This window comes from Onychostruthus taczanowskii, unplaced genomic scaffold (genome assembly GCF_017590055.1).
Source record: "Onychostruthus taczanowskii isolate IOZ18803 unplaced genomic scaffold, ASM1759005v1 scaffold1, whole genome shotgun sequence".
NCBI lineage: Eukaryota > Metazoa > Chordata > Aves > Passeriformes > Passeridae > Onychostruthus > Onychostruthus taczanowskii.
The window spans coordinates 10,059,149-10,076,494 of record NW_024496525.1 but is presented as its reverse complement, the minus strand read 5'-3'; the positions used below and the strand labels follow the sequence as shown (position 1 = coordinate 10,076,494).

Sequence of the window (17,346 nt, the reverse complement as noted above, 5' to 3'; positions counted from 1 at the left end):
ATACAATGAAGAATTTAGCAGCAGAGGGTATAGAAGTCCTCAGAAATTAGGTACTCACAGTAAAAATTAATTTTCCAGTTTCAGATATTTATACTTTTAATTCTAATTATTGAGCAAGTTTTCTGAATAATCTTAAATTTTTCACAAATGATGATGTTTCAAAAAGTCTAAAGGGGTTGTGTATTCTGATCTAGGAAAGACGGATAGGATCTATCCGTCTAGAGCTATACATAAAACCTGAATTTTCTCCTACTTCTATATTTTTATATTGAGTTAAATCTAACTCTGTATTTTGAGAACCAGTATTACTTTTAATTTAGTTCTAAACAAAAGAATTCTTATTACTTAGTTGATTCCATGTATAAACATAGCAAACATGAGAATACATCCAGTGTAAAACATTTTCTGGGTTTTTTTTTTGTTGTTGAACTGTATTAAATTTCAAATTTGAATATGAGTGCAAATTATTTCACTTGGCTACAGTCCACCATTCTCATGGTGGTGCTTTTTTGCCTTATAAAAATGCTGGATTTCAGAAATAGTGAAAAAAAACGTATCTGTTCTACATACAACTTCCCAGCAAATAATTTTCTAATATATGTATTGATAAACTGTCTTTAGCCAGCTACTAACTTCTAATTGGTAGGCTTTATGAACTCATGGAATTCAACAGACAGCCTGGAAATTCTATGTAAGCATTTGAATGTACGACTAATATAGTTTTATATGACAATGCAAAAAATCCCCACATAAAACAGTCCCATGCCCATGAAGAAATTTTTGTTCTATGCTATCAGTTAAACAAGAAGGGCTGGGAGAATGGAATCAATGAATTGGATCTACTGTGGGTCTGTACTTTAGTTAGTTCCCAGATGGATTCATTAATGTTTAATTAAGGGGTGAGTTCATGATACAGCCTTGCTCTCCCTGGAAGGCTAATAGGGTCACTCTTAGCCACGTATTTTTATTGAGATTTTAAGAGCTTAATATCTCAGGATCTCTAACCTTGTCACATTTGGTCAAAATTGGACAACGCATTAAAAATTATTGGCAGGGGACATCAACAAGCAGTGTGATCACACGAGCCTTGTTTCTTTTATCTTTAACTTAAAATATATCACATTTTTAACATGGAATTTGGCTATGCCATTTTTTTTAGACAGTTTAAATACTGGTTAGGCATTTTAAATCCTTTCAAAACAATCTTCAGAACACTTGCTGCCATGAGGTCTTAATCACCCTTCCCTGAAACAGTTCTCACAAGTTTATTTTCCTCTGCAGTGGTGCAAAAGTTTTTTTTTCAACTAAGAAACCCACATCCAGTGATGTGAATGTATAAATGTCCCTACAGCACAGAGTCCCTGAGCAGTCTTGGAAAGCTTCTTAACAAAAAGTATCCCACAAGTTACCAGGAATATAAGTTGCCAACCTGTATCTTAGGTATGTGACAAGAAAAAATTAATGTTTACCATATAGAAATTGTTAAATATTAGATTCCGTATTTTTAATGTCATGAAAACGTAATGAATTACAGACACTTGCACACACAGAGACACAAAATACCAGCAGAACATGCTCAAGCAACATTCAAGAAAGTGTTTATTATCATAGGTAATAAAAAACCTAGGAAATTATGTTTTCTTTTAAAAGTGATAATGCTGTCTATAAATGTGCCAGAACAAAGTGCTGAAGGTCATTTTACCAGAACATTAAAACTAACTATGAAGAAAAAAAATGTTGTATTTATTTTTAGAAATTCTTTTATTTCTTAAAATGTACGTTTCTTAGTATGATGCTTCTACTGTGTTTTGTGAAAGAAGATTTTTAAACTAAAAGAAAATTAGCTTCCATACAGAAGAGTATTTTTTAAATTAAAACTAGAACTAACACTAGTCTTATTTTCCTGTATTCTGGAGGCATTAATTACAAAACAAGAGTTAGCATTACATTTTTAAATTTTATTAATTCAATTAAATTATTTGAAACTCCATTCTGTTAAAATGCAACCAAGACATTAATCTCACATTCTTACACACTTTGGTGCTCCAGATAGTAACTATTTTTAAAAGCATGTTAGTACGTCTCACTAGAGAAATACATTTTCTAATTCTACTTTCTTTCTAATAAACTCCTATAATGTTGTGTTTTAATTCCAAGACTAATCTCTGACTAAATGTATCTAAACAGTTTACGGAACTGAAAAATTAGTTCTAATCCTTTCAAACAGAACAAGGTTAAATCCAACCTGTTCTGTGTCTGGGAAAACTAACTATCCAGATTATCTGTAACTACAATCTCTTTTAGTAAGCAGAAGTAAAATTTTGAAGATTGGCCCATTCTTGTACCAAGGACAATATTTTTAAATAGTTGAATGATTATTGAAAGCCAATAAGAAGCAGGTCATGTCAAAAAAAAAAAAAAAAAAAAAAAAAAAAAAAAAAAAAAAAAGTAAAGAATGAGTAATTATACAAATAGAATTAAATTTATTTCAGAAAAGAATTTAAATTAATTTCAGAAAAACTGCGTGAAATTTGCAGCCTGAAAAGTTTGGGGAGAGAAAATCTACAGCAATGTCTCCTTCTGTGGAATGATAACATTGATTTATGAAGCTCAAGTTCTTTCTGCTGATTGAGCTCAGTCAAGATTGGTTTCACATGATCAGCTACAGTACAGCAAGCCGTGATGTGTAGTGGCCCCACACGTTTGAACACACTAGGACAAGCTCTTCTAGGTGATCCAAACGTTGGGGGTGGGGGGTTAAAAGCTGCTGCTTTGTTTTCCCTACATTTTCCCCTCATTAGGATACACTCTGCAAAGTTAGCCACTTCTGGTGGTCGGGAGCAAAGTCTCATTGTAAATGCACAGCAGGATAGTGGCAAAGCTGAGATTAATTCTCCATAGATTTATATAGACCTTTCTCACTGTTGATTGCTTGTACTGTTTCAAAGGTGCATACGTTGCCTTTTTTTATTGCTGGTTACTGACTTTATTCCAGCATATGGTGGTTGGCGCCATGACACAAAGTGAACATTTTATACTAGAATTAAAGTGGATATTTGACAGTTTCTGTCAGAAAGTTCAGAGCAAAGAATTTGTGAGACAAGATTTATTGCATATTTTATATGGGACACATCTGTTTCTTTGCTATGTTTCTCTTTAAACAGAAAAATAGCAATGAAGTTTCTTTAAGAACCAAAGGCTGTCAATAAAAAGCATGAACAGAAAAACTACATTATTGAGAATGAATTGAATCATTTTGACCTTCTAAAAATGTGTTGCTTGTAAGTATGACAATCACTTTTCCCTTTTTGCTCAGCCCTATAGACTGTAGATTTTCAAATACACAGCCACCCATATTTAAGGGTAAATAAAATAAAAATGAAAATCAAATTGAATCTAAGTATTGATATTGGATATTCACATTTAAAAGCAAGGTGAAATTAAGGTATATTTTGCCTACTTTTTTAGAATCCGTAACTGCATTTTAATGATGTGAAATGTGTCAAATAAACACCCCTTTCTCTGAAAATGTCTTCTTAAACTCTAGATCAATTATAACAAGATATACAGCAAACTTACCCACGTTTATCGATTTATATCACTAAATCTGATATAGTTTGGCCTCTGAAGTTTAAATTAGTCTTCTTAACACCTGAATCAAAACTGAATTTGAATAACACCTAGCAGGATCTTGTTGCATTTAACAAGAAAGTAAAAATCTTTCAATAAAATTCTAAATTTTTAACCAACAGCAGTACTGTTTATAAAGATTCATATTTAGTGTAAAACCCTAAGATTCAGTGTGAGAAACATGAAGTTTAAAGAGGTAGAATTAAACAAGAACAAAAATAAAGAAAATATATTCCTCTACAATCACATATGCTTTTATGAAAAGGCATGGGTGTCTTATTACTTCTAATTAAAGAGAACAACAATAGAAAAGTCCTTCCTGTTGAAATACATAAATTCTAAACAAATAGTTATGGCAAATAGTTAAAAATACTTAAAGGCTCATTACTTTCTCAAACAAAAATATTGTAATTTGCTCTACAAAATAACAATATTTATAACAAATAACAAATATTTGTCAAATTATTTCCTATGCATTAATTCTTGTTTTTAACTCAAAGACTTTCTAGAGCTTCAATTTATGTAGGAAAATTTATCTAGCTAGTAGTTTGAAAGCCTGTAATTTGAAATGAAATGTAAAAAAGAGGCAAACTTGGACACAGAGTATTTCTCCTTTTTACCACAAATAAAATACAGGATGCTAACATTAAAAAGCATTTTGTTAGGATTCTTTTTAGTGATGAAGAAACAAGAAACACCAAACTGCATTAAAATACAAAGCACTGATATTTTTGTGAACTTACCTTATTTGTGATAAACACTTAGAAGACTGTATTTGAAAATAGGATCTCTCAATTTCTAAATAAAAACCTGCAAACCTACTATTCTCCTTTTGGGGAAATCTTGGGAAAAGTAAAGCATGTGTGACACGTTAGTCAGGTCATTTAATTCATTCCTTGAAAGTACTCAGATACAACCATGATGAGAAAAATGAGAGTGCATTAAAAAAAAAAAAAATCTCATGTTAGCTAATTTAAGACTGGGAAAATAACAAGAGTTATTACTGCATCTACCTGGTCTATTTTGGTGTTTTACAGCTTGCTTATTTTCTATTGGCTCTATGCTGGGAGCACAGAATTTTTTTCCCTGCAGTGTATGTAAACATTTTAAAATGTATTCTCATATAAAAGGAAAGAAGAGGCTATAAGTATTGGATAACAAGACCAGGAACGTGAGTGCACCAGGTCAGCACATCACTTTGTGCTTGCTGTACCTCTAGGCTTTTATTATTACCTTTGAGTTTATGAGATACCTCCTATCTCTTGGAAATGGCTTTTACTCAATAATAGCAGTAGATCTGTGCAAAAGGCAATCCCAACTTCCTCATTAGTAGAAGAGTTAAAAATAATTGTAGTGATAGTCAAAGCTTTATCTGACTACCATTTTGATTTGATACTGTCTATTGAACCACACACTACTGAGAAAGATAACACTAATAATTTGCATCTAAATTCTTATGTTGTAATAAAACAGTCAAAATGAACTTAATTCCTCTTAGTTTTTGTCTCTATTAGAACAAGAAAGTTTTAAAATTTAAATTAATTTTTAAATTAAAAAAAAGTTAATAAATCATATGCAGGTGAAAGTAATAACATACTTTGGAATTTGGTTCATTAGCATCTATAACCACAGAATATTCTTCACATCAAGTATTTAAAAGGACAACTTACTTTAAAAAAAAATTCAGAAATTTGGAAAGAAATTTTAAATCCTGAGAAAATTTACTTAATTGATGACAAAACCAAACCTGTATCAAATTACATTACAATGAAAAATGACTGGAATTTAAAAGGAAGAACAGTCAAAGGAGAACAGTCAAAGAAGAACAGTCAAAGTTCCCCTACCATTATTTCAAATAGACATCGTAGAATTATCTCTCCTCATTAAACCTGGGGATTCTCTGTTCTAGGAACTGCCCAATTACATAAGGAAAGAATTCCTGAAGAATAAAGCTTAATAATCTTTAACATATGCCCTATCCAATTCCACTTCAAGTCAGTGGTGGGTCAAGCCCTTTGTGTAAAACTGAAGGAAACACACTCTAAACATTTACTGATAAACTGTACTGATAACTCCACAGATAATCAAACTAAACACATTTTATAGAGCAGTTTTTCCTTTTAGCATTGATACTCTTTAATATTTGAAGATTTCTGTTTGGCCAGAGAAGATACACTGCTGTGTCTACTCAGGTATCCCTGCCTGTCCTAGGGCACCAGCAGCCTCTGTAATAGCACATTCTGTTCCAGAGATGGCAACACTTCGTGTAGGGACATTTCAGACTGTAAGACATTCCCAAGACATCATACAAATGCTTTGTACAAACAGTTACATCCTGAAGTCAGTTCAGAAGCTGAAGGCCCTAAAAAGTATCTTTTGACACTTTAAAAATGGTTGACTTTGGGACAACATTTAGATAGTTGAAAAATTCTGATGCTAAAAAGTTTGAATTGATTTATATGCCATAAAAGAAGTACTGTTCAAATCAATTTCACACCTACATCTCTTAAGAGAAATAAAACTTCTGATTTCTCCACCTCAAGGTATTCAAAAACATGGTAAAGGCTCTTCAACAGCACACAGGTAAATTTTTTTGAATATCTTGCCCTGGTATCTGAAGTATTTAGGCACAGAAGCATCAGAGAAGTTACAGGAAAGGTTGAATGACTACCTGAAATCAGATTCTTTTTTCATATTTTGGAGAAGTCTGTCTTTAATCTCAGCTGTAATCTCACAATACTGTATTATCTGTGTGGTTTTGGTCTGCCATTCCTCAATTTTGAGAGCTTAGTAGCAATTCCATGCTATGTCCTTTAACTAGCTTGAAATTTCTGATAACTGCCCTATGAACATTGTGATTAATCTTTTTGTTCTCAAAACAATGGTCCATCCTGTTCAACAATACTGCAGGTTTTACCTGCTCTTATTGCTTAAAAAGGAAATCAGAGCTCACATCATAAAAGAATCTAACCCAGAGAGCTTCAATTTCTTGATGAAATTTTCAGTATCTAGTGTTTTTTATCAATCATGCTCAAAAACATTAAACCAGGATATTCATGTGCTTGCACGGGTCCAAAAAAATGACTGAGAAAAAGTATTAACATATCAAAATTACAGAAGTCTACAGAGAAATTCCATATAATTGCATACCAAATTAAGCATGCTACTGTCAAAATATTGTCACAAGTTTGTATTATATGGTGCACTGAAGGGCCTTTCCAGGCTTAATGGTGTGAAATTACAGAGCACAGGGGACAAACACAAGGTAAGAGTGACCTGTGTGAGGTTAGGTACTGGGTCTCTTGAGACCAAGTGTGTTTGGGCCTTTCATTATTTAAGTGCATGGATCTCTTCTATCCAATCATTTCCAAGTCTTGGCTCTGCTCTTTCCTTGCAGTAGTATCTTCCATATATGTAAACAACTGCTCATAAGTTATATAATCTAAAGTAACGAATCAGTGAGCATCTTTACTTCCTTCAACAAAGCTTTGACAGAGATTCAAATTCTACTTGTTCACTGATTTTGAATATCAGAACATGAAGACACAAAAGGAAAATCCTGCAGGAGATTCCTAAGAGTATAATGAAAAAACCCAGCTGGACAAAAAGAAAAGCCTAATAGGAACTCTATGAAAAGCCAACATATATAACCTACTGTTCTGTTTAACTCTAAGCATATGATAAAGAAAAGAGAAGAAATCCAGTGGATTTTAACAGAAAATAGAGGTTACAATGAGAATTTAAAGAGGATGTTGAACTCCAGATAGCTGATAGTTGTTACAGTAAAGGCATAAGTAATTCTAGGAATAGATTTTATAACTATCATATACGTAATAATTTTGTATTAAATCAAGGGCATTAACACTAACATACATTATGTCACTTAGCTGCTATTAATAGGAAATCCTTCTCTATCATGACATGCCAGTGACTTTGTAACAGTCATGGTAATTCAGTATACCACAATCAAATTGAAAGGAAGTTGGAAGGAACTGTTTTCTACAGGAGATTCCCTCTTTGTTTTCTAAGAGGAGATAACATTGCCTTTTCAATTACTAGTTCTTCTAAATTACATTCATAATACACAACAATCTTCCAATTTCTATAGTAAGCGGTGATATAGTAAAACTGGCTATAGTAATTTGATGTACATCTGCTTCAAAAATAATAAATTGAAAGTTTCCTGAAAAGTCATAGCTGTAATTAACACCAATTTTCAGGACTTTGATGTTGATAATTCTTCTGGTATTGTGGGAGAAAATACTCACGTCAGAGCAAATTCTTCTTTGAATCAGTTCATTGACAATATTGCATTACTTAGTAGGCATATGGATGCAATCACATTCCAGGACAACTTATTTGGTGTCTTATGGACTGGGGCTATTGGCTAACTATATAATCTCAGAGTACCCAGGAGTAAGGTTCTGTGCTTTGCAGACTCATGCCAATTTATGTAAATCACTCTTTCATCTGTTTAAATATGATGATCTTTTTGAGTGATGAAAACAGTTATGTCTATCACAAAGTTTGAAAGATTAAAATAATTCTGCTCCTGGCATATAAAACAGCGTTCCAGAGCTGAACACAAACTTTGCCTGGTCTGTAATGTCATTGCTGGGAAGCATAAAAAGTTTTAAGCAAACACTATCACTGCAAGGAAGTATGACATATTTTTCATGTTTGACACTGGACATAAATATCCTCCCACACTGTTTAATGTGAGAAATGCACATGTGTGGCAGAGATAATAAAACATCTCAGTGAAAACAAATGAAATGAAAAAGTTATGATAAATAGAACAGAAATAAAGCTTTGAAGTTAAAAGTCTTCATATCTGTACATTTTATTCACAAGAGGAAAAGCAGTATTTGATATGCAGAATGGATAGTCACACAGTCTGGAAGAGTCTCATGTTTTGCAGGAATAGTTATCTGTTCAGAGGTAAATTTTTTAGCTGACAGAAGCAGCTTCATATTTGCAGGTAAGAAAAATCTGGTCAATTGTAAGATCCTTGCAAGTGCTATTGTTCTTCTGCTATTGTTTACACATGGTATTTTAACAGACAGCTCTTACTGAAATGCAACAGTGTTCTTAAAAATGATTCTTGATTTTCTTACTTTCCTTGTTCAGCATTAAAACATTCAAGAGCTTTACAAATAAAATGCAGCATAAGTACTATAATCTGGTATGCATTTTAAAGCAGAGGAGTACAACACAAGTGCGAAGACAAGTATGTGACAATTTCATATACAATTTTACAATATTTTTCTTTCTGTTAATGTTGTTCTTGGGAAGAAAAGCTGTAATTTTATTGCAGAGAAGCAAGAATTTTAAATTGTTCCCAAAAGTTTCTGATATTTTGGGATATCATTACAGACAAGCTTAACCAGCTAACCGCTTTGAGTAACAACTTAAAATATAATCCCTGTATCTGTCTTAAAAACAATATAATATTGTCACACTACGAAAGGAAATAAGTGACAATGTAATTTTCTTCCTAATCTTTGACTGTAGTGAGATGTATAAAGGTATGTCCTGTTGACACTAAAAGAAAAAAAAGAAGTATTATTGTATCTTGGAAAAATGGTGCCTTGGAGTGTTCTTGACTTCTGATTCACTACTGCTAAATGACATTAACATCTTTCTTTATACTTCATACACTGCTTTGAGGGAAAAGCAGCAATTTTGAGTGGAAATACTTTTTTTCCTGCAATATAATAAACTATACTATCATCCTCCTACACCCAAAATATGTACAGGGCTATAAACTAATAAAAGGTTGCTTTTCCAGGGTTAATAGATGCTACTAGATGAGAAGCATAAATCACCATGTATGAGCACCTATAGCACAAGAACAACATCTTGGATACATACTGAGGAACAAGTAGGAAATGATGAACAAGAAATTCAAAGTTGGTCAGCTGCTATCTTTTACCACAGACTCATAGAATGGTTTGGGTTGGATGGCACCCTAAAGGACATCTAGTTCCAGCTCTGCTGCCATGGGCTTGTTGGAACAAGTAAACCAAGTCCTTCAGAGCCCCATCAACCTGGCCTTGAACACTTCCAGGAATGGGGCAAATTACAGTTTCTCTGGGCAATTGTTTCTGTGTCTCACCAACCTTACTGTGAAGAATTTCTCTCTTATTATCTAACTTCATTTCTCTCTTATTATCTAAACCTACATTTTCTCAGTTCAAAGCCATTCTCCCTTGTCCTATCTCTACATATCCTCGTGAAAAGTCCCTCTCCAGTGCTAGTAGCCTGCTTTAGATACTGGAAGGCTGCTGTAAGGTCTCCCCAGAGCTTTTTCTTCTCCTGGCTGAACAGCCCCAACTGAACTCCAGCCTTCATAGAATTTATCTTATCTTCTTCCCAATGGACTACCTCAACAATGCTCTGTGGTGCACTTCAACAGGCAGATAAGGAAATGCAGATCAAAACTCCTGTTCTATACCAGAAATCCAATCGGAAGTGCATTGGACTGGATGCATGCCCAGGCAGCTACTGCAGCCTAGCTAAAATTATTAAGAAGAATCACTCAGCAGTTAGAAGTGGATTTGTGGACTGTTTCCATATGGTTGCTAAGCTTGTCTGAAAAACTCACTAGCTCCTGACATAATGCTGTGGTGACTAGTTTGGTCTACAACTGTTTTTCTATTGCACAGTCCCATAGATAGCACAGTGTTGACCTTTTATGTAGTATACAACACACAGCAGTTGTAGCAAAGCAATCAATCTAACCAATGTTTCCCAAATGTTAGGCTAGAATTCTAAACATAAGACAATTTCTTTTTCTTTGGGATTAATCTCAATAGATGACTATTTGACAAATGACTCCCTCTCCATCTTTCTTGTTACCTTGTTCACGTCAGTGTATCGTGCACCTTTCCCAAATATCTTTACTTTCCACTACTAATGAAATTTAAAAACTGTTCTGTCTTGACATCAGACTACACGCTTCCCTGACTCTGTTCTAAATTAAATGAATTCCTGTAGTAGCAGTCTTCATCACCAAGATGCTTTATTCTTAGAGAAATGAAGAGAAGCAGATATGCTTTTCCTATGCTAACCGCTACCAAGCATAAAGACTTCTTCATTTTCACATTCCAGTTCATGAGGGAGGAACCCAAGCCCAGATTAAAGTTTTTACATGCTTTCTGACCTGGACCAAATGAAGAAGAATTTGGAAACCTATTTTGCAAGATCCTGTAAGAATGTGTGCTATTTATTTCTACATTTACTAGAATGGACAAACAATATGAAATAGTCGGTGGCAAAATAAGAAATAAATTTAATTAACATTAGTCACCTACTCCCGTATGTCATTTACTTTCTGGTTTGTATTATTCTTGAGGGAATGCACAAGGAGAATAAGAAACACTATGGAAAACACCAATGGTTAATGGCCCTTCCAGTGAGCTACACAGTTGCAGTAACAAAAATCTTTTTTTCTCCTTTTCAAAATAGTTTGAAGCTTTGTCATAGTCATCTAAGTATTCTGATTTTTTTTTGGGTGGGGAGATAGTTTCATATCAAAAGAGGAGTTTTCTTCTAAAAAATTCTGAGCAAGAATTTAATGAATTAAAGAGCATTCCAGACCACATATTAATTTCATACTTTCAAAGGCCTTCTTGCACATCATGGCAATTTAAATGGAAAATAATTATGAACATATTTTTAACTGCCCCATACAGTAATTTCAATGGAAATACAGTAAGTGAATACTAATTTATAATAATTAGTAGGTCTCCATACAATAGGAAAATTAATATAATTTGTTGCACATTATACAATTAGATTTACTAAAAATTATTTCAACTTTGAGAATAATCTAAGCCTTTTCCAAAAAGCATATGCATATCAAATACAGCTAGTGAAGCATTAAGACAGTTTACACAAGATGTCTTTAATGTGGGATTCACAAAGTACTTGACAAAGATTATCTTTCACTACAAAAACCAGCAAGAATCATTATTCAACATTCTGTACTAGGAAAGAGGGGCACTCTCTGAAAAGGATATTAACCAACTGCTATCATCACACATAAAGTAGCTAAACTGGGAATAGAACCCAAAGCTTCTGGCACCTAATTCCCTGCTGAAGGCACTGGGCTACATTACATCAAGTTATACAAACCAGCACTGACATCCGCAAAAGTACAGTTTATCCCCTCGAGCATTTCAGAATGTCAGTCTCCATAACACTCTCAGTGTTTCTTTTACAACACAGCAAGTATTAGATTTAATTGGTACTAATTATAATTAGGAAATGTAAACACTTCAGTATAAGCAAATCAGATTTTTTTTTTTTCTTACAGTATTTCCAACTTCACATTGACTAGAAATGATGGGAATTCTGCGTGTGGGAAAAACCTCAATATCTATGAGTTCCAGCCCTATTTTCAAGCCAGAAGTTTCAGAAAAGCATCTGAGTGTTGGATACTTGCTGTGAGCTGGCAAAAAGATAACAGACAATTTTTTCTTACGTTTGCTTAAACCAGCCACAACTCTTTTTTAAACAAACAAAACTGAAAACAGATGCTTATTGGATGCTCAGTATTATCAGCAATTTCAGAGAAGTGGCTGAGTTTGCAGACAACTCTGACCTTGACATTTGTCCAGTGCCTATTCTAGTGTCATAAATCAAGATGGGTTTCTGTGTTATTTTTCCCTATCTTTGGTGTGCAATTCTATAGGATTTCTATTCTAATGCCCCAGAAAATACCATCCACCATTATAAAGATTCAAATCAATCACGTGACTGACAGAAAAATAGAGTCAATCATTGCAGAATCTGGCAACCTACTGAAAAGTCATCTCAGAATAAGGTAGAATAAGACGTCAAAAGATGAGAAGTTAAATTATACAAAATTGTGTTGAATTAGATACCATAAAGCATAACATTATAAAGCAAAAGAAGAACAAGGGAACATGAGAAAAAGTGGACAAGTGAGTAATCCAGGTGGTTTTGCTCTCTCTAGTATACAAAAGACCTCAGTAAAAAGTGTTCCAATAAATATAATATATAGAACTTGCTGTTGCAGAACAGCTGCAGGAATGTATTCTCTCTCTCTTTTTTTTTTTTTAAAAATATACATTATTCACACATATAAGGACAAAATTTTCTGTCACACTGACAAAGATAAATATATCTCAATCTTCACATCAATAGGCATAAACAGGGAAAAAATTTGGAAGAATATGTTTTTCTATTTGAAATGCTAATGCACAATTGAATTGCAATTTTATCTAAAGCAGGACTAGTCTTCTTCCAAGATCAACTGGGTATTTTTATAATATTCCACGCATAAGAAAGTGGAGTATGATAAAAATGGTAGCTCAGCATTGCAGGAGAATCCAGGTACTGGGCTGTCTTTATTTTTTAAGATGGTGTTGATATGATTTTCTATTCCTTCTGCTGGTTTTGGTTGGTGTGGAGCTAACTTTCTTCACAGGAAGTCCTATGATGCTGTAGATTGGATTTGTGACCAAAGGAGTGTTGATAACACATCCATGTTTTAGCTGTTGCTGAACATTATGCCTGCACAGCATTCAGGCCTTCTCTATTTCTAATGCTGATGTTCAGAAAGTAGGATGGAGATGAACAAGAAATTGGGAGGGGCCAAGCCGAATCAATCAAAGAGATAACTCATACCACGTAACATCATGCTCAGAAATAAATCTCGGAAAAGAAGGAGGAAGCAGGGGAGAAATTCAGAGATTTGATACTTGTCTTCCTAAGTAGAGGTTATGTGGGATGAAATGCTGCTTTCCTGGTAATGTACAATTTAGAAATATGAGTTCTAAATGGAACTTAGAAATACTGTCGCCAACAGGATTAGGGAAGTGATAAAACACTGTACTTGGCACTGGTGAGGCCACACCTTGAATTCCGTGTTCAGTTTTAGGCCCCTCACACAAGAAATACCTTGAGGTGATGGAGTGTGCCCAGAGAAAGGCAGTGGAGCTGGGGAAGGGTCTGGAGCACAAGTCCAAGAGGAGCGGCTGAGGGAGCTGGGGGGGTTTAATCTGGGAGGCTCAGGAGAGGCCTTATCATGCCCTACAACTCCCAGAGAGCACAGGGGGGTCAGTCTCTTCTCTCAGATAACAAGTGACAGGACAGATGTGTCAGGGGAGTTTCAGATTGGATGTTGGGAAAAATTTCTTCACTGAAAGGGTTATCAAGTATTGAAACAGGCTACTCAAGAGAGTAGTGGAATAACCATCCCTGGAAGAGTTCAATAAGAGTGTAGATGTTGTGCTTAGGGACACAGTTTAGTGGTAGAACTGGTAATATTAGGTTAATGGCTGGACTTGATAAATTTTAATAAGTCTTTTCCAGCCTTAATGATTCTAAGAAATGACTGAACACCTGTTCACTGATGGGAAGGAGTTGATTGAATTCTGTATTTTGCATTGCTTGTTCACACAGCTTTTGCTTTCCCTATTAAATTGTCTGTATTTCAATTCACTAGTTTTCTTTCATTCACCCTTCCACCCTCTCCTTGCCTCCCCACGGAGGGGTAGCAAGCAAACAGCTGAGTGGTGCTAAGCTGCCAACTGCACGAACCACCAGAGTCCTCGTGAGATCCAGGGTGCAGTGAGAATTACAGAATCTGTGATACAATTGTGGAACACACCATTTGGGTCCTGCTTAGACCTGAGCAAAATTGACTATTACAATATTTTGGCAAGCTAGATCAACAAACATGCTGGAGATCATAATGGTTCTGTAGAAATACAAACATATATATAGAGTACTAATTCAATCTTGATGTTATTGTTAAACTGTAAGTGAAAACTTCCAATTAAATATATTAGAAAGACAATGAAACTGGCCTGCAGTGACACCAAGATTTCCATTACATTTTTTGTTTTAAAAATTCTGTGGCAAGGAATTTGCAGCTTAAATACTGTCCAAATACACTTGCACCTAAAAAATAAGTGTATCCCTTGAACTCCATGGCCTGGGAGAAGGGTAAAGGAGAATATTAGCTTATTTATCAGTACAATATAACTGCTACTTTTGAAACAGCCTGTTTTCATTTGTCAAAGTAGTAACAAAGTTATTAAAAAGACATTAGGACAATCTTTATGAAAAGAATTAAGCTAATTAATAAATTACTGCAATAATCTATGAATGACCACTAATATTCTGTCTGGATGAGCAGATTCGGATAGTTCAACTGACTTCTCAGATAGTAAATTGCTAAACTGTTCACCATTTCTATGAGAAATACAATTAAATTCTTAACAACTCTAATATCTCTGCCAAAAATACAGATTTTTTTTCTTTTTTTACCCAAAAAGAATGTATTCCTACAAGAAGAGGGGGGAAAATCTCTTCCTGCATATATTTTCCACGACTCCAGAAGCAAAGGTGCTGGCAGAAGCAGGAGATGGGGAACACAGTATGAGAAACAGAAAGGAGCAGGACTGTTGTTTTCAACAGCAACCTGAATTTACATTGTCTTCAGCTGACCACCAAGTTGCACCTTGGTTTGCACCCATTGTCTCCAGACTCTGACTTGGTAAATCACTTTTTTTAATGCTTATTTCTGTCTCATGCAAGACAAAAATCTTTAAATATGAATAAGTCAGTTCATAAGCTCACACTAGGGAGAAAATATGACATGTATATATGTGGACTTTCTCTAAAAGAGTGTCTTTTACTCTTGTCTTTTTTAAGTCTTTGAAGCTTTATATTCCCTCTGATAAATTTCGTCTGTGATTAATATATTTTTCATTTTGCCTACAAATAATAATAAAGAACAAAGCACAAAATAACCAATGGGAAATGGGTGAGATCAAGGGAGTGATTAGCTTTGACAAGTGATGTCTAAGATCTGTATAACATATATCAACATATATGAACATATATTAGGCCCATTACGAATATAACCCACAGGAATTTTCAGAGGAAACAGATATTTAATGTAGATTACATTACACATAACTTTATAAACCACTACACTATTTGGCAATAAGTTTTTTTCAGATGTGGTTACCTTTCTGGAAGAATTCCTCTAATTTCTCCTTGAAGGGCTGGAGATGCTCTTCAGAAGACTCTCTGCAAACTAACTTCATCTGCTTTTCAGAGGCTACAAAAAGATGAGACACATTTATGACAGAAGAAATGTACCAGAAGTAGATTTCAGCACCATAGGAGCCTACATCTAAATTAGTCACCTGAATTTACTTTAGAGGTTATAAATAAGCACTAAGGAATCCAACAATTACACTAAAATAAAAAATATAAATACTAGTCAAGCATACTAAATAAAAAACTCTATGTGTTTAAAGAGTAGAATTTGTCTTCAGCAAAGAGTTTAAAGAGTAGAATTTGTCTTCAGTAAGGAATTTGTTCTAAAATTCCTGCAGTGTGCTAGGGCTTGCTACTAACACAGCGTGCCTCACACACTAATTCTAGATGATATATTTAAAGCTTTAAAGTCTGTTTCTGTGGTGAGTGAAGGGATCCTTTGTATCTGGATTGATTTTAATCGGTCAGTGCCAGGCATCCCATACTCAACCATTTTTCTTGAAACAGATGCAGCAATTCAGCATTACTTGAGTATTCCATCCCCAGACTGTGATATGAAACAGTTAAAGTATGTAAGAAAGTTAACTTATATTTAAATGCAATTTGTTTACTATTTAATCTATCTGCTATGTTAAGAACGAATGCCATGTCAATTTCTGAAAAACTTAATTTCATTCAGCAGCAAATTTTAACAGACCTAGAACTTCTAGTAAACTTAGTGCATTCCAGTGTTCCACATTAAATATGACAAGAGGCAGAAATCAAAATGAAATTACTTTCCATTTAGCAACTGAATTTATGAACCACTAAAAGATTTTTCTTCCACAAGTTTTCATTCCCAAGAAGCTACATTTAGATGGAAACTTATTTTGGAGTTAAACCTAAAACTTATAGTTTGACTGCATGAACTGTATTCACTTCATATTGCTACCACCATTAAACAAAAATTAATGTGTGGAAACAGAAGTTCAGTATGTGTAAAATGTCCCATTATTTAAATTTGCAATGTAGTGTAAAAAGTTAGAGGAAGGTTGAAAATAGATGCATGCATTTTACTGTGCAAGTAGTATTGTGCTTATAATATCCTTGGACCATCAGGATGTACTGAAAACTACCACAGCTTTTCAATTAATTAAGAGCAGAAGTACATTTGGTCAATTCTTATAGAAAAATACCCATTCCCACCCAAGACTATATTTTTATTTAGCAACCCTCCACGACTCAAATTGCAGGTTGTGTAAAATGGCCTGGGCTACAGTCTAAGTTTATCTTTAATCTATAGTCTTGTATCTGGTAGCATATGACAAACCTTTCAAATGATTCAGAATAAAGTCAATGGATATTTGTTGGTATGCCAGATAGTAGGCAGAATGGAGTGGTGATTTAAACACACTAGACTGGGAAAGAGTGTCTTTTATTAGCTGCTCAGTTATGTATCTTTAATAATTTAAATTAAGCAAAAAAAAAAAAAAAACCCAAAATCAGGGACGTTTATATGACATCTTAAGATTATTTTCTAATGATAAATGCTGCTTACCATTAAAAATTTGACCTTTCTGTGATTGTCACCATACACTGATTGAAATGTATGTATGCCTAATATTTATATTTACAGAATTAGAAAGAGATTTCTATCAACCAAATTGTAACACTACTTTGGAAGACAACAGA

General features: G+C 34.1%; 1 protein-coding gene across 1 annotated transcript in view; it reads right to left on the bottom strand.

Moving 5' to 3' along the window:
• Positions 1-17,346, bottom strand: part of FMN1 (formin 1) — a 125,131-nt gene that overhangs the window by 19,633 nt on the left and 88,152 nt on the right. Inside the window, exon 13 of the mRNA XM_041396740.1 lies at positions 15,641-15,733. Coding sequence (XP_041252674.1) covers positions 15,641-15,733 — 93 coding nt within the window. The remainder of the gene's footprint in view (positions 1-15,640; positions 15,734-17,346) is intronic.